Below are 26410 nucleotides of genomic sequence, written 5' to 3'. Positions count from 1 at the left end.
CATTTCTCTCGTTTCCTAACTCTGCAGATTCAGAACTCTACAGGGTGAGAGTGCTGAGTGGAGAAAGAGAGTGAATTCATTCCTGCTGGATCTGTGTTTGCAAGCAGCTCTATATCAGAAAGAGAACATTCAGACAACTGTAGAAGAACTGATGTCATGTTCATATGGTGACAAAGAAGAGTTCCTGCTGGATCTGTTCTCACATGTGAAGAACTATGAGACTCAGACAGGCAGGAGTGTTCTTCCAGCATTACAGCCAGTTTACCAGTCAGCTCCTGCAGTCTGGATCATAAACCTCTCAGAGAGAAAGAGCTCCCTCTTCCTAGAAGTGCTGAAACTCCAAACAGTGAAGAAACCAGTAAAGCTGAGAGGCTGGTCAGATGAAGAGAGTGAAGTGAGGAGTTTCCTTCAGTGTCTGCCGTACATCTCCCAGCTGAGGTGCGTTTTAATCATTTATAATATCTGTAAAAGAACATTTAAGTTTTCATGATGCAAGGCAATATATAAAAAGGTTTTTGTCAGTTTTGCCAGATTTGAAACGTAGTGCCAGATCCACTGTGACGAGAAAAGTAAATAGCATGTTGGCAACGTTTGCTCGTCCATAAACGAGGATTACCAGCATATTTCGCAGAACTGCTAACGCTGCACACTATTCACCACTAGAATGACTTTGAATGACTTTGAATGAATAGCTCTTATTTACTATGACACAAATTTTGCGTGACGGTGTGCTGTTATCACTGACTTATGAATCTGTCCCAGTGTATTTTATATTCAGTGTCTCACAGTAAACTCACTGTTAATGTGCTGTATAACATGTATCTACAGGGTTCTACGCTAAAGTATTTGCCACTTTTGCTTCTCATTTGAAATGAACACAAGTACAGAGAAAAATCTATGAGTACAAACTTAATATAAACATTTTTATTCCCTCTTTTTTCTTTATTCCTCCTGTCAGTCAGAGAGGAAGTCAGATTTTTTCTGCATTGTCCAAGCCCTTAATGATGACCTGAACAGCATTAGGAATAATATTCAGTCATTAATTATTTATGATGTTCTTTTCTTGCAGTTTTTTCATCTAAGTTCCTGTCTTTGGAACACAAAGTGTGTATTTGTAGCAGCAGTTCTTTTCAGTTTTAATTTAAAAAGTTAAGGCAATTTTTTGTTCATTGGAATCTCGATTAAGACCTGCTGAAAATTATAACCCCATTTCCAAAAAAGTTGGGACGCTGTGCAAAATGTAAATAAAAACAAAATGCGATGATGTGCAAATCATTTAAACCCTATATTTCATTGAAAATAGTACAAAGACAACATATCAAATGTTGAAACTGAGAAATGCTATTGTTTTTAGAGGGAATATCCCCATTTTGAATTTATTGCCAACAACACATTCCAAAAAAGTTGGGACGGGGGCAACAAAAGGCTGGTAAAGTTGTGTATTTCTACCTGGTGATTAATTGGCGACAGGTCAGTAAGATGATTGAGTATAAAAAGAGCATCCCAGAGAGGGCGAGTCTTTTAGAAGTAAAGATGAGGAGGGTTCACCACTCTGTGAAAGACTGTGCAAGCAAATAGTGCTACAATTCAAGAATAACTTTCTCAACATAAAATAGCAAAGAACTTTTCTTTTCATCATCTATAGTACATATCATTAAAAGATTCAGAGAATCTGGAGAAATCTCTGTATGCAAGGGACAAGGCCAAAAACCAGCATTTGCTGGCCGTGATCTTTGGGCCCTCAGACGACACTGCATTAAAAACGGACATGATTCTGTTGTAGAAATCACTGCATGGGCTCAGGAACAATTCTCAAAACTACTGTCTGTTGCTGCATCCACAAATGCAAGTTAAAACTCTAAAATGCAAAGCAGAAACCAAACATAAACAGGATTCAGAAATGCTGCCACCTTCTCTGGGCCTGAGCTCATTTAAAATGGATTGAGGTGAAGTGGAAAAGTGTCCTGTGGTCTGACAAATCAACATTTGAAATTCTTTTTGGAAATCATGGACACTGTGTCCTTCAGGCTAAAGACCCCTCAGCTTGTTATCAGTGAACAGTTCAAAAGCCAGTATTCATGATGGTATAGGGGTGCATTAGTGCACATAGCGTGCACATCTGTGAAGGCACCCTTAATGCTGAACGATATATACATGTTTTGGCAACATATGCTGCCATCCAGACGACAGCCTTGATTATTTCAGCAATACAATGTCAAACCACATTCTGCATGTATTACAACAGCATTGCTCTGTATTAAAAGAGTCCAGGTGCTAAACTGACCTGCATGTAGTCCAGACCTGTCACCCACTGATAACATTTTGCGCATTATGAAATGAAAAATACAACAAAGGAGACTCTGAACTGTTAAGCAGCTGAAATCCTGTATCAAACAAGAATGAGAAAACATTTCACTTTCAAATCTACAGCAGTGTCTCCTCAGTTTCCAAACACTTACAGAGTGATGTTAAAAGAAGAGGTGATGAAACACAGTGGTAAACAGGCCCCCGTCCCAACCTTTTTGGAATGTGTTGTTGGCATCAAATTCAAAATGGGCATATATTTTTCAAAAAACAATACATTTTCTCAGATTCAACATTTGATATGTTGACTGTAGTATTTTTTTCTTTAAAAATATGGTTTACATGATTTGCATATCATTGCATTCTATTTTTATTTACATTCTGCACAGTGTCCCAACTACCTTAAATGAGGTTGTAACTGATAGATAAAATTGCTATTTTATTTTTTTTTTTTTCCAAATCTTTTTATTAGCTTTTGTAGAATCACAAACATATTACATTGTTGAAGTGATACAATGAAAAGTGTGCTTCTGCATCAACCCCTTACCCTTGGACCTTAATCCCCCCACCCCCCTATTAAGCTGCTCCTGGGAATCTGACAGAGATAAACCGAATATCAACCAGAACAAGAGTAGTCCAAATCAATATGTAAATAATAATACATGTAAATGATACATTATGATATGTACAAAACTATGAATAAAATTAGAGGGGGAGATAAAAAAAAATAATAATAAATAATAATAATAATAATAAAATTAATTAATAATAATATAAAAAAAAAACTCAATTCACATATTTAGGCATCGCTATCCCCAAGTATAACAGAGCTGTTGATAAAATCAAGCATAGGATCCCAGGTCCTGTGAAAGGATCTCAAGGAACACTTCAGGGAAAATCTTAGCTTTTCGAGCTTATTGCATAATAGGACATCCTGGATCCACCTATCATGCAATGGTGGAGAGGCCTGTTTCCATTTAAGAAGAGTGGCACATCTGGCCAGCAAGGTTGTGAAGGCAATAACACATTGTGAGGTTGCAGGCAGGCACAGATCGGGGGTGATGCCAAATAGGGCTGTTAAGGGATTAGGGTCTAAATTACAGTTGAGGACTTGATTGAGCGTATCAAATATATTAGACCAAAAGCTTGTAAGTTGGGGGCACGACCAGAACATATGTACGTGGTCAGCTGGAGATTGTTTACATCTCTCACAAGCATCACTTCGATTCGGAAATATCTTTGCCAGCCTTGCATTAGTAAAGTGGGCTTTGTGAAGCACCTTACATTGCAGTAGGCCATGTCTGGCACATATGGATGAGGAATGTACCCGGTCCAGGATGCGAGCCCGGTGGTCGTCTGAAATAGTAATTCCCAAATTCTCCTCCCAAGATTTTTTAAGAGTTTCAGTAGGTGCTACCTGTACAGTTTTAATTAAATTATAAATAACAGATATGAGTCGCTTCTGGGAGTGATCAAGAATAAGAAATTGGTCGATGTAGGTTTCAGGGGAGCAGTTGGGGAAGTGAGGGAATAGCTTTTGAACAAAATGTCGGGCCTGAAAAAATCGAAAGAGGTGACTATTGGGTAAGTTAAATTTAGTTGATAAGTCTGAAAAAGATGAAAAGACACCGTCCTTATAGAACTCGAAGACTGTAGTAAGCCGGTTATTTGACCAGAAGCGGAAAGCCGGGTCAGAGCAGGATGGAGGTAACAAGTGGTTTTTTAGGATGGGCATATGGATTGAGGCCCTATGAAAACCGAAATGTTTCCTAAATTGGAGCCAAATTTTAATAGTACTGTTAACAACTGGATTAGTAGAAGCTTTACTAGCAGATATGGGGAGCTGGGAGCAGAGTATAGCAAATAGAGAGCTACGGGAGGACGAGATCTCCATATGAGCCCAAGGTAGAAGACCATTTGGTGCTCTCCAGTAGGCCCAGTAAAGTAATTTAGAATGTTACAAGCCCAATAGTAGTGACGAAAATTAGGGAGCGCCAAGCCTCCTTCAGACCGTGAGAGCTGAAGAACTGACCTCTTGAGACGCGCGGGTTTGTTGTCCCATAGGAATATATTCAGCAGATGATCACGGTTAACAAAAAAGGATTGACTAATGACCACTGGGATATGTTGAAAAGTATATAAAAACCTAGGGAGTGTGATCATTTTAATCAAGCTGACACGGCCCGTAAGGGACAATGGAAGGGAGGCCCACCTGGTTACGTCTAATTGAAATTTGTCCAGCAGAGGCTGAAAGTTTTTGGAGAAAAGGTCATCAAATGAGTTGGTACAGAATTAAAAGGAAAGATCGAATGCGGAAGGGACTTTGCTAAAGAGTTAACAAGAAATAGCTCACTTTTTTGCAAATTCAATTTATAACCAGAGAGTTGGCTAAACTGGTCCAAAATTTCCAGTATTGGTGGAAGGGATGAAGTGGGGTTAGAAATGTAAAGAAGGAGATCATCTGCGTAGAGGGAAAGTTTATGGACTACATTGTAACGTGTAATGCCCTCAAATCTTTCCTACGAAGCCAAATTGCTAAAGGCTCCATCGCCAAGTCGAAAAGCAAGGGAGACAGCGGGCATCGCTGGCGTGTCCCGCAGTACAAAGGAAAAGGTGGTGAATCCGTGCTAGTTAGTATTGATGGAAGCGGTTGGGGCGGTGTATAAGAGACGGATCCAGCGAATAAAGTTAGAGTCAAAACCAAATTTGTCTAAAATGAAGAACAGATAACCCCACTCCACCCTATCGAAGGCTTTTTCAGCATCAAGGGGCACTACAATTTCAGGACAGTTAGAAGAAGGAGAGTAAAGAATATTAAGTAATCTCCTGGTGTTAAAGAATGAATGTCTGCCCTGTATTAAACCTGTTTGGTCGGGACCAATAAGGTCTGGCATAATCTGTTGAAGACGGCGAGATAAAACTTTGGCCAGAATTTTAAAGTCTACGTTTAAGAGCAATATTGGTCTATAACTACTGCAAAGGGTAGGGTCTTTATCCTTTTTAAGTAACAAAGAAATAGTCGCTGCAGATAAGGTTGGTGGAAGTCTGCCTTTATCAAATGAGTCATTGTATAACCTTGTCAAGATTGGGAGTAGCTGTGTAGAAAAAGCTTTATAAAATTCCACTGTGAAGCCATCAGGCCCAGGGGATTTTCCATTTTGGAGTGACCCTATTGCCTCTTGTACCTCCAGGGTAGAAATGGGCCTGCCCATGTCCACAGCTATAGACTCATTAACTTTGGGGTAATTTAGTGCGTCAAGACAGCAGTGTAACTCTGAGGGGTTAAGAGGCCGTTCTGACTTGTAAAGACTGGAATAATAAACAAAAAAGACTCTGTTAATTTCAGCTGGATCTGAGATTGTGTCACCCGAGGGTAATTTGATCTTAGAAATCAATCTGGAGGCTTAGGCCTCACGGGCCTGGTGGGCCAGCAACTTCCCCGCTTTATCTCCCTGTTCGAAGAACAGTTGTTTAGATTGTCGCAGTTGTCTCACTGTTTTGTGTGTCGTCAAAAGGTCATATTCTGAGTGTAACTGAAGGCGTTTCTTGTAAAGAGCGGGGAAAGGTGTGGAGGCATACATTGTGTCAAGTTTGAAAAGTTCGTCTGTTATCCCTAAGGACCTGGCTCTCTCCGCCCGTCTCACCTGAGAGGAATAGGAAATCACCTGCCCACGGATAAAAGCCTTAAAGGCCTCCCATAAAATGTCACTGCCAACCTCGGGGGTATTGTTAACTGCAAAATAGAAACTAATCTGTGTGTCAATAAAGTTCTTGAACTCATTGTTAGATAACATATATGAACTGAATCTCCACTGTTCGGCAAAGGTTGGGGCAGAAGGAAAATTAATATGAACTGTTGTAGGGGCGTGGTCCGAAATGACAGTGGTGTGATAATCACGAGTTAACATGATGGAGTAGTCTGTTATCTAGCAGAAAAAAATCGATCCTTGAGAAAGAGTGGTGTACATGAGAGAAGAAAGAGAAAGCTTTGTCCTGCGGATTTTTAAATCTCCAAGGATCTGACAGACCTAATCGAGATTGATGATTTAACACAGCACTGGCCGATTTAGACAGGGTGGCCTGCTTAAGCGACGACCTGTCAAGACTTGCATCCTGGACGAGGTTAAAGTTGCCACCCATGATTATGAAATGACTATCCACATTTGGAAGATTAGAGAAAAACTTATTAAAAAAATCCTCGTCATCCCAAGTGGGGGCGTACAGACAGGCCAAGATCACTGGCACATTATAAAGTAAGCCTGAAACTATAACGTAACACCTGTTAGAGTCTAGAATGGAATTTGTTGGTTCAAACATGATGTTTTTATGAATGGCGATAGCAGCCCCCCTGGCCCTGACAGAAAATTTCGAATGAAATAAATGTCCCATCCAAGTCCTCTTAATACGAGAGATTTCTGTGGCTTGAAGGTGTGTTTCTTGCAAAAATATGATATCACCTCGAAGATGTTGTAACTGTGTTAGTACCTTACTGATTTTGATAGGGTTATTCATCCCTTTAGTATTCCAGGAAACTAAACGCACTCCCCTACCACCGCAAGTCATGTCACTGCTGGCCATTCAAAAGATATTGTTGATTGGGCTGCCTAAGTGAAGGTAGGTAAGAATAAAAAAGAGGAGAGGAAGAACACACACCACACCCACGACACCAATAATCCCCAGGGCTGCTCTTCCAACCATCCCTATACGTAATCCCATCTGAGTATTCCAACTCCAATCTGAACGGTTATTAGTCTAACTTCCGGAGTCTCAGTTCCCATCATACATAAAGAAGAACCCCTATGGACACCAGGACAAAACCACAAAATAATTGTTTAAAAAAACAAAAAAACAAAAAAAAACACACACCTAAGCATGTAAGGGATTAAAGGAGGAACAGTATATACAGTATATCTGTGTTCCCCTCTGGTAGGGAGAAAAATAAAAAATAAAAAATAATAATAAAAAAAGGGAGGCGCAGATAAATAAATAAAATAAAATAAAATAAAATATTTAAAATAAAATGAGTCAAATAGAAGAACAAGCTTTGACGATTAACAATGAAACAGTCATAGTACTCAAGCAGTTCTCTTACCCCCAAAACCACAAACCCCCACACAGAGGTGCAAACCAAACAGTAAAGCAGTCGCCTTGACACCTAAACAGAGAAGTCCAGAGCCGTCGAGCGCTGACGTCGTCATATAGTTCAGGGCCGTGGTTCAACTTTCGAAAGTGAATCCTTCGTACTGGCGTTGTGGGGCAACAACGCTAACGTGTGGGCCAAAAGGCGGGACAGTCACAATTGCCACTTATACCAAGAGTTATTCCGATCCAAAAATGAAAATGAAAATGCAGTAACAGAGAACTAGAGAACAATCGACAACTGTCAGATCACTTCAATCGACAACAGTCCTCAGACCAATAGTACGTGCTCAGTGAACTAAGCTAACTGTGTTAGCCAATGCTACCAACTGCGACGGCTAAGCAGCCAAAGCAAACTTTGCTAGCAAAAAGCTAGCTAGTAGCCCTTAACCAACACGAACTTTAATGCTCTCGATAGCGTTACACACCATTAGCACGGATATTCATTAGGTAGCTTTTAGCCTCCTCAACCGAAGCAAGTCTCTTCTTACCCCCGTCCTTAGTCGTGATGATAAGCCTGGCCGGGAACAGCAGCACAGGCCTCAGGCCGAGATTGTAGAGGTCCGCTAAAACCTCTCGATACTTGGCGCGCTGTTCCAGGACCTTGGGGGCATAGTCCTCGTAGATAGCGATGGGGCTGCCACGGTATTGTAGCATGCCTCTCTTGGCTCTGGCCTCGCCAAGGATTCTCTCTTTCTGTTGGTAACGGTGTAGTCGAATAATAACCGCCCTCGGCTTCTCCCCTGGCCCTGGCTTACTGGTCAATGCCCTATGTGCTCGGTCGAGCTCCGGAGGAGAAGGCAGAATCTCCTCGCCGAGGATCTCCGCCAGAAGCTCCGAGAAAAAGACCGTAGGACGAGGACCCTCAATCGATTCTGGTAGGCCGATGATTCTAATGTTGTTACGGCGGCTTCGAGATTCAAGGTCGATGACTCTTGCTGAAAGTTTGGCATTAGTTTCCTTTAACGTAGCACAAATTGCTTCAAGAGCTAGCATGCGCTCGTCTAGGAGACTAGCGTTGGATTCGAGAGAGATAATTTTCTGGTTATGTTCGAAAACCGTGGCATGGATGCTATCGAGTTTGGTTTCTAGAACTGAAATCCAAGACTTGAATTCCGCAGACAGGGACTTTTGGTGTTCTTCCAAGAGACCAGCCAGGGACGCCATGTTGATGTCGTTACTCGCCTCGTCTTTGGAGTCAGCCTTGACGCTGTGATCCTTCTTGCTTGGTTTGGTTGACTTGGAGGACATATTTAATTGAAATACAACAATAACAATTGTTTTTGTCCTATAAATTGAAAAGAGAAGCTATGTTGTAGGGTTTAAAGGGTAAAAATACTAAAACGATACGGGAGCGAGACTACCGCACGTCTATTCCATTCCCGCTCCTAACCGGAAGTGAAAATTGCTAAATTTAACTATGTTTGGAATTAAGAAAACTGTCAGTGCTCCTCAATAAAGAGCCACTTTAGAGCTGAAAGAGTCGGTTTTTAGATGAGCTGAGACATTTGATGTGACTCAGTTAAAAAGCTTGATTGCCCATCAGCAGTTGTATCAAATACTAAATGCTTAAAATGTTCTTGAATTCATCTTGATTAACCCCTTAAATTATTCCAAACCGGGGCTCCCGAGTGGCGCAACCGTCTAAGCGTTGGCCCTATCATCAGGAGATCATGAGTTTGATCCCTGGTGATGCTACAGCCATCCGTAGCTGGGAGTCCAAGAGAGCATAATTGGCCTCGCTCTATCTGGGTGGGTAGGATGGCCCCTCCTTCTCCCCCATCACGCAACGCGATGCTAGTCAGTGCAGGCGTCTGTTAGCTGAAGTAACAGATCTGGCGGTTGGCGCATTTCTTTTTCTCTCACGTTTAAGAGAATTTATTAGTGCAAGATCAGATACCTGTTGGCCAGGTGAGCTCGCTCTGTCTCTGCTATAGGATATTATTTATTTTTAATTTTTTTTTACTTTAAAGAATATATATGAAATATACAACCAACGTCAGACCAATACATTATCAGACACCATATAAGAATATGTGAACAGTACAGGAGGATGCATACATACACATATACACACACTCTCTTAGGCACACACACACGCACACACACACACGCACACACACACACACACACAGGAGGAAAGCCAGTTAAACAAGTGTCTCTCCATAAAGCTGCTCATAGAAATTCAAAAATCTATTACTTTTCTTAGTTTCTACAAGATGTAAGGACTGGAGTACTGGTTTAAATTCCACTAAAAGAGGGACAGGGTTGGCTGAGAATTTGAAAACTTCTGTTTATAAATAAAGAATTTAGCATGTAGAATGAAAAAAATAACAATACTCAAAAAGCTTGTTAGTAAAGTTATTGTAGTAACAAATAATATCTTTGAGATTAAAAGAATAAGTAATTTTGACAGGGTTAAAAAATATGAGCACATAAGTTGGACCAGAAGTCATTCGTTCTCTCAAATAAAAAAAGAATATTATTAATATTTCTTTGAAACCATTTGGAGAAGAACAAGGACTTATTCCTAATAGTTATTTCAGAGTTGTTCCATAAAAGGATTCTATGTGGGGAGAAATTATGCACAAAGCAAAACTTCCAAGCAAGAAGAGCCTGCTGATAAAACTTAGAGAGAGAAACTGGGAGCTTATTTGGCAAATAATTACATTTCAAAAGAAAAGATAAGCCAATCTTGTTAAAAATATGATTGGGGATGAAAAACCACACTGAATGTGGATTTAGGAGACACCTTTGGAGCCAGTTAATTCTAAGGGTATTAATAGTATCAGTAAAATCTAATACTTCCAAACCACCTTCTGCTCTGCTATTGGAAATCACATTTTTTTAAGCTTGTGTGATTTATTTTTCCAGATAAAGTCCAAAAATATTTTTTTAATCTCATAAGCAAATGACTCACTAATAAAGACAGACAGTGAGGGTATACAAAACGAGACAATCCCTCAGCTTTAGATAACATAACTCTACCATATAGAGATAAATCCCTCTGGAGCCAAAGGTTAAAGATATTTTTAGTTTTTTTCATTCTACCAGTTAAGTTCAAATGTTGTCTGGCTGAAAGAGTTTTTGTTATATAAATGCCAAGGTACTTAACAGTATTTTTAACTGGAATATCGCACATTGAGGTGTCATCACCATCATGAAGAGACATTATTTCACATTTGGCCTTGTTCAGTTTTAAACCCAAAGCTTGAGAAAGAAACTCAACTAAATTTATGACATTTGACAGCTGACCACTATCTTTTAAAAACAAGGTAGTGTCATCTGCTAATTGAGAAATTTTAATTTTATGGCCAAAGACGGAAATTCCTTCCAGACTATTTTCATGCACAGTGCTTAATGATAACAATTCTGTAACTAAAATGAACAAATAGGGTGAAATTGGGCAGCCTTGTCTTACCCCACGCTTTATTTCAAATCTTTGAGAAGTATTGAAATTAACAAATCACAGAGCTATTAATTCCTTTATAAAACATACTAATAATATAAATAAATCTATCACCAAATCCAAATAATTGGAGAGAAGTTAGTAAGAAAGTTTTGCACAATAGTACTGAATTTGCATAATATAATAAGTCTAAAATGAGTCTTATATTGTTGCTAATATGCCGAGCCTTTACAAAACCAGACTGTGTTTCTGAAACTATGCTGTTAAGACCGGACTTCAATCTGTAAGCATAAGCCATAGCTAGAATTTTGTAATCTATGGTCAAAAGTGTAATAGGCCGCCAATTATCTAATAATAAGGTATCCTTATCGGGTTTGGGAATAAGGGAAATAATTCCCTGTTTCATAGTCGTTGTCATTTCTCCCTGGTCAATACATTCCTTATACATATTAAACAGAAGATGTTTAATAATTTCCCAAAATGTATATAAAATTCTACAGACAAACCATCTATACCTGGCGATTTTCTTTTTTTTTTCATTGAAAACAATGCCAATTTAATTTCGTCAATAGTCAAGCTAGAGTCGCAAAAGACTTTAAAGGTTTCCTCTATAATTGGAAATTAATGGCGAATTTTATTAACAAAACTTTCACACCTTTTCTCATCAAAATTAGAGTCATAAAGATTGGCATAAAATGAAGTTACATAATTAGATATTAATTTAGAATTTGTTCATTGAACACCACCAATAGTGAGCGCAGTTAAGGGTTTCTTTCTGCCATTTCTTTTTTTTCGAAAACAAAAAAATAATTTGTGTTTTTTTTCTCCCTCTTCCAACCATTTCACTCCAGATCTTATGAATGCACCCTTTGCCACGTCCAAATAAATTTTGTGTATCTGCAGACTGATTTCTTTTAATTCCAATTCCTCTTCATCAGTAATTTTGTTTTCTGATTCTAATTTAGTTTTCAAAATTTACAACTCTTTGCTTCTCTCAATAGCAATATATCTGACCTTATATTTAAAATATTCCCATTTTTCTTTGTGGCTACCTTCTGTAGTATCAACAGAGATTTCATTGACTAAATCTAAAATACTTTTATTAAAGCAATCATCCTTCAGAAGATTATTAAACTTCCAATAACCTCTCATCCTACCAATCTCTTAAATGCTGCCCATTTTCAAAAAAAACACATTTGTGATCTGATAAAGGAGCAAATGAGTGAGCGTTGGCGTTTTCCTCCAAGCGCGTTCAGCTGTCCAATGACGTTTCGTGAGCGGCAGTTCGAAAAAATGCGGTGGCGCTTCACAGGTCTCGAAGGAAGCCTGTGCTAGCCTTCACCCTCTTAGCGTTGATAGTTTCGTGTGATTGGGGGAGTCCTAACTAGCGGATATTTAAAAAAAATGAACAAATATTCCAAACCTTTTAATGTGCATTAAAGGGCCCTTCATTTAGAAATGGACTCCTTTAATATCTCTTTAAACCATTTAACACAGTAGCTGACCCCTGAATTAGTCCTTTAATAAAAATACCTGAAATATATATTTTTAAGCTTGGATTCAGGTGATTTTCCTTTTTCATTAACAATAAAGGGATTATTAAAGGGTTATTAAGGGCATAAACATGGAGTCTATGGCTAAGTCGTCTTGAAGAGTTTAAGATTATGATGACCTCTTAAATATACCTGAATCACAAATACCTGAAATGTGTGGTTTCATATGTTTGAGATTTCATTTGAATTAAAGTATTTCAAAGAGTTTTTAAATGTTTCTTACATGATTTTTACTTCCCTTATGTGAGAAATGATGTTATAATCACCAAATTAATTAGTTTGTTTTAAATTTTCAAAGCCTTGTCTAAATTTTCAAAATGTACTTCTTAGTTTTCTCCTTAATTCTCTAAATCACACTTTAATGCATGCAAATTAAGGCAGAATTAAAGTATTGTAAGGGGTTGATTCAGGGGACAGTTTTCTCTGTCTAACAGGAATATTCAGTTTCTTTTCCCTTTTAAAATTCCTTTATCAGTTTTGTCACACCCCCTCTCCCCCCTCCTGGGCCTGCATGGTAGTGGACGTGGCTCGGCCATGCACTTTTTTTTGTTTTCTATACCAGCTTCAGCTCAACCCTGGCTCTGCCTACCCGTTATCACATCTGAAGCTTATCCCTGGACGTATTACCTCCCCCTTAAACACACTTGTGTTTGTAGTTACTCTTTGTGAGGTCTCTGCACTGCTTAAGTTGTTTAGTTCTTGGTTTGCTTCGCTGTTAAGCTCGTTCATGTCTCCACTTTCTTTTTGAATATTTACACCGATCGGCCACTTCATTAAAACTACCTTCTTGTATCTACACTCATTGGTGGTCCTGTGGGGGTCCTGACCACTGAAGAACAGGGTAAAAGGGGGCTAAGAAAACGCAGACAATCAGATGAACTACAGTCTGTGATTGTAGAACTATAAAGTGAACCATCAAAGTGCACTGTGATTATCGATACACGGAGGTGTACTTAATGAAGTGGCTTGTTAGTGTATCTTGCTTAATCAAACACACACTGAGATACCATACTAAACTATAGGAAGCATTAATCACTGCAGTCTTTATTGGGCTTTTTCAGAATGTAATGTTCAGAGAAGATGACCTGTGTTCAGGCTCTGCCTGTTATTGGCTCAAAAGGGAAACTGTAGTAGACACACGTCTCGTGTCAGCAAGCAGTTCTGTTGTTCATTCCCCTACTTACCCCAGGAAAGAAAGAAACAATGCACTAACCATGTAGAACCCAATATTATAGTAATTTCCCAAAGATGAAATAACCTCAAAAATGTAATAAAAATCTCCACCTAAAAATAATGGTTACAAATGTAATAAAACACAATAATGTAATAACTTGTCCAGTAATGTAATATGTCTTAACTCAAAGTAATAATACTTTCACAATAATGTAATGTAAATCTTGTAACTTTATTGAAAATGTTCATGTCTTGAAAATGCAGTATATTGGTACCATTGACCATTTTTACCTTCTGATTTGCTTTCAAAAAGGATGAGGTCATACTTTAAAGAACAGTTACCAAAAGTCTTGCGTAACTGGCCCAATCTGGAGAAAGTAAAAATTTTTATGTAAATTTAAATGTGTATGCTGAAATTTCAGAACTTTTGTGTCCAACTTGTTGAAATGACAATATAAGATAATTCACTGACAAATTGGCAAGCTTTAATATAGTCGAATGTCTTTCTTATGCATTGTTTTGTTTTAGCTAGGCTGATTGTGACGTAGTTTGACAGTACATCTGGTTTATCAGAAGTTTATTAGTGGATCAGGTAGACTTGTGCATGTTTTGACAGAGCAATCAGGTTTAATGTGCAGCTGCGTGTTAAACTCCTGAATAATCAGCTTAGCTGAACCTGTGTTTAGCTGAACCTGTGTCTCATTTGTTTTCCCCAGTATTTATCCCTTGTGTTTGTCCTGTGCTTTACTTGGCCTTGTATGTGTATGTTCATCGTTGGTTCTTAGCCTTGGTTTCTTCTTACATGTTGTTTTGTTTTTTTCTTCTGTTCTGTTTAGTTAGTTACTTTTATTTTAGTCATTTTAGTTTAGTTATTTTATTTTCATAATGCTTGTAAAATGCCAACCACATAATTAATTTTTTACTGGGACCACTAAGTCAGCATGCTTTAGAATAGGTATGGTAGCTGCTCGGTTTAGGCTATAAGCTTCATATTTGGCTATATTAGCAATTAGATGAGAAGTTAAAGTTATAGTAAGCAATCTGTTACCTACAGTGGTGCTTCAAAGTTTGTGAACCCTTTAGAATTTTCTTTATTTCTGCATAAAGTTGACCTAAAACTTCATCAGATTTTCACACAAGTCTCAATAGTAGGTAAAGAGAACCAAATTAAACAAATGAGACAAAAATATTAGACTCATACTAGTCATACTAGTCATTACTAGTCATTTATTTATTAAATGAAAATTATATTACATATTACATATCTGAGTGGCAAAAGTATGTGAACCTTTGCTTTCAGTATCTGCTGTCACCCCCTTGTGACCAACTAAACATTTCTGGTAACTGTTAATTAGTCCTGCACATCGGCTTGGTGGGATTTTAGCCCATTCCTCTGTACAAAACAGCTTTAACTCTGTTATGTTGCTGGGTTTCCTCCCATGAACTGCTGCTTCAGGTCCTTCCACAACATTTCTATAGCATTAAGGTCAGGACTTTGACTCGGCCATTACAAAACATTAACTTTATTCTTCTTTAACCTTCTTTGGTAGATCAACTTGTGTGCTTAGGGTCGTTGTCTTGCTGCATGACCTACGTTCTCTTGAGTTTCAGCTCACGGACAGATGTCCTGACATTTTCCTTTAGAATTTGCTGGTATAATTCAGAGTTCATTGTTCCATCATTGATGGCAAGCTGTCCTGGCCCAGATACAGCAAAACAGGCCCAAACCATGATACTACCGCCACCATGTTTCATAGATTCTATAAGGTTTTTATGCTGGAATGCAGTGTTTTACTTTTTTTTCCAAACATAATGCTTCTCTTTTAAACCAAAAAGATATATCTTGGTTTCATCTGTCCACAAAACATTGTTCCTGTGGCCTTCTGTCTTGTCCATGTGATCTTTAGCAAACTGCAGACAGGCAGCAATATTCTTTTTGGAGAGCTGTGGCTTTTTCATTGCAACCCTGCCATGCACATCATTATTGTTCAATGTTCTCCTGATGGTGGACTCATGAACATTAACGTTAGCCACTGTGAGACAGGCCTTTGGTTGCTTAGACGTTAGCCTGGGTTCCTTTGTGACCTCGCAGACTATTACACACCTTGCTCTTGGTGTGATCTTGGTTGACCACGCCTGAGGAGTGTAACAGTGGTCTTAAATTTCCATTTGGACACAATCCATTTGTCCATTTGTACACAATCTGCCTGACAGTGGATTGGTGCAGTCCAAACTCTTTAGAGGTGGTTTTGTAAGCTTTTCCAGCCTGATGGCCATCAACAATTCTTCTTCTGAGGTTCTCAGAAGTTCTTTGTTCCTGATATGATACACTTCCACAAACATGTATTGTGAAGATCATGCTGTGATAGATCCTTGTTCTTTAAATAAAACTGGGTGGTCACTCACACCTGATCACCACTCCATTGATTGAAAACACCTGACTGTATTTTCACCTTCAATTTATCTGCTAATCCTAAAGGTTCACATACTTTTCCGCTCACAGATATTTAATATTGGATCATTTTCCTCATAAACCACTAAGTCTCACTTGTTTAATTTGGTTCTCCTTATCTACAACCCCAATTCCAAAAAAGTTGGGACGCTGTGTAAAATGTAAATAAATGTAAAGAAAAACAGAATGCAATGATTTGCAAATCTCATAGACCCATATTTTATTCACAATAGAACATAGAACACATATCAGATGTTTAAAGTGAGACATTTTACCATTTCATGAAAAACACTAACTTGATGGCAGCAACACATCTCAAAAAAGTTGGGACAGGGGCAAAAAAAGGCTGGAAAAGTAAGTGGTAATAATAAAAAACAGCTGGAGGAGCGATTTACAACTAACTCTCATGACTGGGTATAAAAGAGCATTTTAGAGGCAGAGTCTCTCAGAAGCAAAGATCGGCAGAGGTTCACCAATCTGTCAAAAACATTGTCTAAACACTGTGGAACATTGTGGAACAATTTCAGAAAAATGTTCCTCAGTGTAAAACTGTGGCGACTTTGGATATCCCACCATCTACAGTACATAATATCGTCAAAAGATTCAGAGAATCTGGAGGAATCCCTGTATTCAAGGGACAAGGCCAAAGGTCAATATTGGGTGCTTGTGATCTTTGGGCCCTCAGGTGGCACTGCAGTGAAAACAGGCATGATTCTGTACTGGAAATCACTGCATGGGCTCAGGAACACTTCCAGAAATCATTGTCTGTGAACACAGTTTGCCGTTCAATCCACAAATGCAAGTTAAAGCTGTATCATACAAAGAAGAAGCCATATGTCAACACGATCCAGAAACACTGCCATCTTCTCTGGGCCAAAGCGCATTTAAAATGGACTGAGGCAAAATGGAAAACTGTTCTGTGGTCAGATGAATCAAAATTTGAAAATCTTTTTGGAAACCATGGACGCCATGTCCTGCAGACTCAAGAAGAGGGGGACCGTTCAGCTTGTTATCAGCACATAGTTCAAAAGACTGCATCTCTGATGGTATGGGGTTGCATTAGTGCCTATGGCGTGGGCAGCTTACACATCTGGAAAGGCACTATCATTGCTGAACAGTATAAAGAGGTTTTAGAACAACATATGCTCCCATCCAGACAGCGTCTCTTTCAGGGAAGGCAGACAAGAATGGGACAATACTCCCCTCTAAAACTCCAGCAATTGGTCTCCTCACTTCCCGGACGTTTACAGACTGTTGTTAAAAGAAGAGGTGATGCTACACAATGGTAGACATGGCCCTGTCCCAACTTTTTTGAGATGTGTTCCTGCAATCAATTTCTAAATGAGTTAATGTTTCTCATGAAATGGTAAAATGTCTCACTTTAAACATCTAATATGTGTTCTGTGTTCTGTTGTGAATAAAATAAGGGTCTGTGAGATTTGCAAATCATTGCATTCTGTTTTTATTTACATTTATTTATATTTTGCACATCGTCCCAACTTTTTTGGAATTGGGGTTGTACTTTTAGGACTTGTGTGAAAATCTGATAAAGTTTTGGGTCAAATTTATGCAGAAATATAGAAAATTCTAAAAGGTTCACAAACTTTTAAGCCCCACTGTAAACATAACATACTACAATGAGCATAAGAATGTTCTCTGTTAACTAACATATTTATGGCAAAATATTGTCTAACATAATTAGGAAATCTACGTACATTTGGCTGTATTTTGTCTCATTAACTGTGAGTAGCCTGGCTGCACTTTAGCTGAGGTTTAGTAGAGACAGACCTTTATAATGTGTTTTTAGTGTAGATTTTTTCAGTAATCAGTCAGGACCGAGATGCAAGAGAGAAAAGACAAGCAGAGAGTGAGAAAGAGGTAAATGACAAAATCAGTGTGAAATTATTACATGATTTAGTGTATATAGGTTTCATCCCACTTTTTCAGCTGAAAATAAAAATGTCAAATCAGGTTTATGGAGTAGTGATAGCAGTTAATGGAATAATGGAAGGATGGGAAAAGAACAAGAGAAAGGAAAAGGTGCATAACAGTTATGGGTGTGTAAAAATTAAATATTGAAACTCCTTTAAAAAATAAAGGAGTAATTGACATTTTGGTTAATACTCATATTTGGCCATTTATTCACTCTGAGGTGTAGATCACTTATCCACAATGTGGACCTTGCTAAAATTTTTACCCTAGTTATGGTCGTTACTGTGTCTTCTGAATTGTAATGTAATTAGACTTTTACACTTAATCAGCATAGATTAATATTTGCTGCTTTTATTTCTGGTTGCTTTGCCCACCCTTTTATAACTTGTTCATAGAGCAGTAAATCAAAAATAACCCTTAAGGGGGTTTACCAACATGTTTTCCTGGGTGGGTAACGTTATCGATAATTAGTGCCCCGGTAATTGATATATGGGGTTGATATTCATATGCTATAAATTTGGAGTTTATAGTGTAAACAATTACAGGAAGACAATTCTCATGCAAAATGTAATGAAATGAACATAATGTTTAATGAAATACTGCTACTAAACATTTGAAGATCAGAGAAATTAAGTGCAGAGAGCTTGAAATGGTGATTAGAAAGTGTAATAATATTTTATTATAGCTAAAATCAAAATGAAATATAAAAATGTCATATATAGCTTACCAAAGCCAAGCATGTTACCAACATTTAAGGATTGTAAGACAAATTTAAGATCCTAAGAGACAGGCTCTGATTCAAGCTATGAAGTGCGATAAGTGCCTGTTTAATTTTTCTCTTTATAATTATTAAAAACTGTTCAGCCTCTAAAATCTACAGATAAAGCTGAGTACAGTGAGACTGAGTGAGTGAAGTCATGTCACTGAGGGAGTTGTGCTTTTTGCCAAGTGGCTGCACTGTCCAGCCTCAGCATGTCCTCACCTCTTGTGAAAGAAAATAAACATGCAGCTTGTGTCTCTCGCAAATGCTGAGGTGACAAGAAAGACCCCCAGTCTCATTCCACCCCTTACTCCCTCTGATCCATCTGAGCAGATTCACTCCATCTCCTCTTGTGAGTTCATGTGGAGGGTTTGCCGTATTGAGGGCTGTACCAAAGTAATTCGTGGATAATAGACTATAAAACCATTCAGCAGGGGGGTCACGTGATAACGCCGAGCTGAGAGGTTTAGAACCGCGACTCTTCTGAAACCTTCCACCGAAATGTTTTATTTTACTCACGCTTTGTATGACTTTTCTATGAGAGTATTTTCTTTTCCAGGCTTCTCAGGGATGTGGCAGCTCATGCAAAACCTTTTATTGTTTTAGGAGGTGACTTTAATTGTGTACTGAATTCTGAGGTAGATCAGAATCCTCCTAAGAAAAACTCGAGGTCAGGCTCTTCAAGCTTTATGTTCTGATCTTACCCTGTATGATGCATGGAGAGTAACACAGCCTAAAGGAAGAGACTTCATGTTTTATTCTGCCCCACACAAGTCTTTTTCAAGAATTTATTTTTTTCTTACGTCCAGGCCTATACTGGACAGACTCAACTCATGTGAAATTGACCCGATAACGGCCCTTTCTGATCATGCCCCTGTTACAGTTAGTATTGCTCCTCCATATAGGGATCCAGCTTTTAAGTCATGGAGGCTGAATGCTTCATTGCTAAGCAGCCCACATTTCTTAAAATATTTGGAAGATAAATGGAAATATTTCTTAGAGATGAAAGACAAGGAAGAAGTAAGCCCTTCATTGTTATGGGACACTGGAAAGGCATTTATAAGGGGGTCTATAATTTCATATGCCACTGCCAAAAAAAAAAGAGACCATACAAGCAAAGTTGGATCTCAAGGCTAAATTAAAGGACCTTGATAAGAAATTTAAGAACTTACCCACCAAAGCACTCTATAAAGAACGGTTAGCTACTAGATCTGCTATACATCAAATACAGACACAGAGAGCAGAACTAGCTACTTTATATGCCAGACAAAAATTGTATGAGTCAGGGAACAAACCAGGTCGACAAAAATCCAAGCGGAAAATTGCAGGTTACAATTAAAAACATTAATAAGACAGTGAGGATTTATTATTAACAACTATATAAATCATCCGTTGAAACACGTGGCCCAAAAATACACAACTTTCTAGAAAAGATTTCACTCCCTGCATTATCTGAGGAGGATAGGGAAGCTTTTGGCAGATTTCCAAAAGGGAGATTATGGATGCTATTGCCACACTTAAAGCAGGAAAGGCTCCTGGACCTGATGGGTTCATCCCAGAGTTTTACAAGAAATGTACAGATATGATTATCAACCAGCTTTTGAACATGTTTTTAGATTCATTCAATAAAAATAATATGCCTGCTTCACTATACAAAGCAAACATCTCACTTATATTAAAAAAGAATAGACCTGGTGATGACTGTTCATCATACAGGCAAATTTCATTAATAAATGTTGATACAAAAATTTTGGCTAGAGAGAGTTATAGATATTGGCTAGAAGAGTTGAGAACTACTTACCACATCTTATCTCACCGGACCAGACAGGATTAATTCATGATAGACTGTCCGTCTCAAATGTTAGGCGACTTCTTGGCATCACTCAACATTGCCAGACAGCACAGTGTAGAGCTTTAGTTATTTCTATGGATGCTGAGAAGGCATTTGATCAGCTAGAATGGGAATATCTGTTTGGTATACTACGTCTCTTTGGACTGGGGGACAAGTTTATAAAGTGGATAGAGATTCTCTATCGTTCACTTCAGGCCTCAGTCATTACGAACGGCATGCGTTCTCCACCGTTTGATCTTAAATGGGGCACTAGGCAAGGCTGTTGTTTGTCTCCCTTGTTGTTTGCCTTGACGCTCGAGCCCCTTGCAATATCCGTTAGAGAAAATGCAAGTATAAAAGGGATAAAAATAGGTCAGATAACTCATGTTGTAGCTCTGTATGCAGACAACATTTTGTTTCTTTCCGAGCCAGAAAAATCTATCCCAGCTTTAATAGATTTGATAAGAGAATTCAGCTGTTTTTCTGGTTGCAAGATCAACTTCAACAAGTCAGAAGCAACCCCACTTGGGAAGTTTAAAGATCTGACCTCTATTCCATCGTTTTCTTTTAAATGGTCTTTGGATGGATTTAATTACTTGGGAATACAATATTCCCCAAATTTAAAAAAGCTTGGTACGCTATATTTTTTCTCAATACCTAGGACGGTTAAGGAGGACATGGCTCGGTGGATGGACCTACCGATTTCTTGGATGGGGAGGATAAAGTTAATTAAAATGAATATTCTTCCTAGGATATTATACCCTCTACAGATGATCCCACTTTACATTACAAAGAAAGTTGCGATTGATTTCGAAAAACACACAAGCAAATTCATTTGGCATAATAAAAAACCCAGACTTAAGCTATCATAGCTTCAGCTTCCAAAAGATAAAGACGGACTAGCCCTACCTAATGTACACTTTTATAATTGGGCTTGTCATTTAAGAACTATTGTTCACTGGCTTTTGCAAGAATCAGCAACAGGCTTAGAATATTGGTTTGTTCATCCAGTTTCTCTACAAAGTATTCTCACTTCAGGCAAAACAGTTATACCTCATGAAATCCGAAATAACTTCCTGATTCACAGTACTTTAAAAGTGTGGTGGGATATTAACAAATTTTTTGTAAGGGATAATCTATCATGGGCTTTAACTCCACTTATTATGAACAAAGCTTTTCCCCCTGGTTTGCAAAACAATGTTTTCATCAGTGGCACAAAGTAGGTAATCGGTATCAGAGCAATATATTAATGTCATTTCAACAACTACAAGAAAAAAGTTTGCCATCAAAACACTTTTTCTGGATACCTTCAAATTAGAGACTATATACAGAACGCTATAAAACTCCCTGTAAATCAAGACATGTGCACCCCCATAGACTCATTTTTGAAACAGGCTACATTTCTAAAAAATGTTATATCTTCATCTTATACTATAATACTTTCAAACTTTCAAACTTTTCAATCTGCAGACAGTGCTATCAGGCTGGGAAAGGGACTTTGGTAAACCACAACTAGATAAAGATTTTAAGAAAATTATAAGGAACATGGGAAAACCTTACAAACACAGTTTAAGATATTGTATCGTTTACACTGCACACCTTATATTCTAAATAAAATTGACCCACTAGTTCATCAGTTTGCCCAAAATATAAAAAAGAGGTGGGTACATACTCACGTGTTTTGGTCTTGCCCCGTCATTACCTCCTTCTGGAATAGGATCAAATTAAAGCTTGAAAGGATGTTCAGTTGCACCATGGAGAGCGACCCCTGGTTTTTTGTACTAGGTTTGGTTAAGGATGAGGTTAAACTCACATCCTGTCAAATCCAGCTCACTTACAAATTATTGTTCATTGCTCGTAAGTGTATCTTAATTAAGTGGCTAGATGACAGACCACCCACAATTAACCTTTGGCATAATAAAATTATGAAAATTCTTCCCTTTGAGCGCTTATATGCTAGAATTAAAGGTAATGATACAGAATTTGAGCACACTTGGTCTCCCTTCCTTTCCAGTCTTCCACGTCATATATGTGAAATTGTTGAATGTGTTCAGGTTTGGCCGAGATGTTGTACTTGACAATGTTGTTAAGGCGGATGGCTACGTTTATTCGTATGTGTTTGTTTTTGAATGGAATGTCTAGATTGTCCACCATTATGTCTAGCAAGCTGTCTCTTGTTGTTAGTGGGATGGGGTAGGGGGGTTGTTCAGTAGTTTCTTACCCTCCTCTGTTTTTGGTTTTTATTGTGGGTTTTGTTTTTGGGGTTTTTTTTTGTTTTGTTTTTTTTTGTTGTGTTGTGGGTTTTTTTTTCTATTTTCTTTTGTATGATTGAAAATTAAATAAAAATTGTTATTGAAAAAAAAACATTCAGCAGAGAGAGAGAGCGACTTTTGATAACTTAAAATCATGGATTTCTTTGGTAATCACTCAAATTAAGGCACCTCCCCAAAACTCATCCAGCTCCATTAGAGCTTAATATGGTTGAAGGGTTTGAATAATTAAAAACATCCTTTTTCTTGATTATCATTTATGGTTGCATAAATACATTGGTTGGTTAGCTAGCCATAGTTTGAAACACTAGCTGTCATGATTGTTACATTTAAGACAGAGCTTTCTCCAGATTTTATGGTATCACTATCTGGCCAGCTTGGTTATCCCATCATTAGCACACAAAGATGAAGACCCAGATTTTGCAAAAAAAAAAAAGCTGTTATCTGACCTAATTTAAACACAGTGCTCGATCTCTCCGAATTTTTTTTTTTTTTTGAGAAGAAAGCAATGTTGTGTGTGTGTGTGTGTGTGTGTGTGTGTATGAGTGTAGCAGAGAAAATACAGCTCGAGTCTGAGATGGATTAGCCTGAATCATCTAACTCCTGGTCTAAAAACCAGGGTCACTCTAGCTCTGACATCAGTCTAAGTGTTTTTTCCTTTTCTTGGGTGCAACTGGTCAGTCCAGAAAAAGCCATCAGTGCTCATATGAGTACACACAAGCTTGCTACTGCTATTTTGGATTCTCAGTAAAGTTTGAATTTTCTGACCTGTTCCTCGAGTCAGTATCCAGCTTTATTATTGCATTCTTGCATCCAGAAAGAGCCCATCAGTACAACACATCAGGATTCCTGCACAATCTGGAAAACTTGGAAATGTATAGACTAGTTTTTAGACCTGATGATAGTGCTTCAAAGATGGTAATTGTCCTGGTGGAAAAGAGAACTGACAGAATTTTAAACAACTTGCTAAATAACAGTAAAAATATGTGCATGTAATGATTTATTGTTTACTGATAAAATTATGAATTATTACAGGCCATTTATAATCTGCTATAGTAGAGTAAATTCTCCTCTGTCTCTGTCTGAGGTTTCTCAAAATGCAACGTACCATCTGAGGAAAATTCTAAGCCTTTTCTGTAATTTTCTACTGTTTTTCAGTCACACACAAAAACTAATAATCTAAATACAGTTCCCCAACCCTGTTATCATTTACTGAAAAGAAAACTCAAACTGTGAAACTCCTAAACTCATTTTATATAACAGTAAACAGAGGTTTCATTACAAAGCATGGTATACTTACTACAGACAGCACTGCCATTAAATACTCTGTTTACTGTAATTAAACATTGATGAAATACAACTGTCATGATTTACAGACTAGAAAGCTTAATTGTTAATATATTTCTAAAGGTGCAGTGAAATACTGAGAAAAGTGTAAAGCAGTCTGAAAATATAAAAAAGAACTATTTGGAATGAAATGGATGAAACAGTAGAAAGAAGAGGATGAACAAGACAGCGTGTTACAGATGAGCAGTTATCAACAACCTTCTTCTTCATGGTAGGACAATGAGAAAAGTCTGACACAGAGTGCAGTAAATCTGAACTGCTTTAATAATCAGGATGATCAGAGAGGAAAACACATCATTCACATCACTGTATTTCTGTCTTTCTGTGCTCCTGGATATTCCAGTATGTCACTGCATCTTTGAGTGAGAATAAAAAATATTTGAGCATTTTGAAAAAAATATTGAAAGAAATATTTTATCAGACCTACACTGTTTACTCTCTGACTGATGAATGTATTATTTACTTGATTTATATTACATTTTTTATTTACTTGATTGCTTACACACTGTTATTTCACACTGGCACACAATTCAGAATATCTGACGCTCAGGAGTTTTTACTTGTATCAGTCTAGCAAAACTTTGAACACATTTCACTGCATTTCTTTCTTATTACAAACTGCTTACACACTTTTTACAGAACACTGACCACAGTTCTGCACCTCTAACCACTCTGTCACGAAATCTTTTTCAAAGATGAAGGCAGAAAATGCATAAAATGCTGAGACTGCAGCAACAAACATTACAGAGATTTTCTCCCCCCTCTGTCTTAGTGAGAGAAAGAGGTCAAAATAAATTTTGTTTTGTGTCATTTCTCATATATCAAAATACGTAAAGAATATAATGCAAATAAATAGATGAGTATCTAATAATGTATAAGGCATGAATGCATGTTTTACTTTATGTATGAACTGACTAAACATGCCAGCATTCAGCCAATGAGCTTCAAACCAGCAGCAGACACAGCAGCTACAGTTACTGCACTGCTACCTGCTGTATGATGAAGCTGAAAATGGAAGAGAGGAAGAAGAGGAGTGTAGGGACAGAGGAGGAGAGGAACAGTAGACGTCTCTGCTCTGTGTTGAGCCCCTGTGACCCTGTTGAAGTCATTCAAGCTTCATTCCAGAACCAACTAAGGCTCTGATTTTCACCTCCGACCATCTTCACCATCTTCACTGTTTCTAAATCCAAATTAAGTTTTTCTCTGTTGATTTTGAAGATCTATCAGCAAAAGAACCAGAACCTCATCAGTAGATCACCTGCTTCACGTTATGGAGGAAGCATTCAGGAACATCAGAGTCAGGAACTGTCAGAACTGGAGAACACGTTCTAGATGATTGTAGAAGATTTTTAGAACACCGTTTGGCTCGACAGCACACTATGTGATGTAGATCACTTTCTGTGCCCAAGTGGAGATGAGAGATCCAATCATGCATTGTTAGATTATATTATATTTATTTTGTTTATTTGTTTATTCAAACAACACATTGTAAATGCTTCAAAAATACCTTCTTTTGTCTGATGTTCTTTTTTTACATTTTTGAAAGTGTGGTGTATATTTTGTATCACAATAATAGATTAAAAACCACAAATAACACTAAAACACAAATAATAAAGCCATCAATTAATAATTCAGTAAGTTTATATAAAATGTCTTTCTATTGTCTTTAGTCTGCCTGTCTGCTTTTTTATTAGTCCAGCGACAGCAGCTGCTAAATGTGTGCGCTGTTTAGAGAATGTGTGTGTGAGCGTTAGAGGGCGGAGACACAGTGTCCAAAGTGAAGCTATTATCTCTATTAGTTTTTCATTTTATATGTGGATGTAGATATGAAATACCAGAATAATGACTAAAATGAAATGATATATAGCTGCTTTACATTTATTTTTATTTTTGTCCCAAAAGACTTGTGCTTATGTGAAAAATGTAGGAATTTCATTTCATTTTCAATTTTGGCAGGATATTTGCGTAGATGTTTGGAAAAAGAAACGGCAAAAAGAGGTTTGCATTTACATTTTATTGTTTACATTTTTATTTTTTTTTTTGGCTGGATTTGCCTCCCATATTTATGTACCTGCATATGTATCCTTTTTATCTTTGTGAAATTGTTACAGGTTCATTCATGCCATGTTCATTCAAAAATGTTTTCAACTGATTGCAGTAGCATTAGTTGATAATGAGTAGTGTCTACAATTTAATATATATATATATATATATATATATATATATATATATATATATAT

The 26410-nt window shown here is 37.7% G+C and overlaps 1 protein-coding gene across 9 annotated transcripts in view; it reads left to right on the top strand.

Annotated features, from left to right (window-relative positions):
• LOC118817098 overlaps positions 1-26410 on the top strand; it is a 103806-nt gene that overhangs the window by 43787 nt on the left and 33609 nt on the right. For 8 of the 9 annotated variants that reach the window (XM_036583797.1, XM_036583798.1, XM_036583796.1 and 5 more), the window contains exon 17: positions 28-438. The exons of the other annotated variant lie outside the window; for it this stretch is intronic. In XM_036583797.1, the coding sequence (XP_036439690.1) occupies positions 28-438 (411 nt within the window). The remainder of the gene's footprint in view (positions 1-27; positions 439-26410) is intronic. 9 annotated transcript variants of the gene reach the window in all.

Source organism: Colossoma macropomum, unplaced genomic scaffold (assembly GCF_904425465.1).
Source record: "Colossoma macropomum unplaced genomic scaffold, Colossoma_macropomum, whole genome shotgun sequence".
NCBI lineage: Eukaryota > Metazoa > Chordata > Actinopteri > Characiformes > Serrasalmidae > Colossoma > Colossoma macropomum.
The sequence above is the reverse complement of the archived record's forward strand: the minus strand, read 5'-3'. Positions and strand labels throughout refer to the sequence as shown.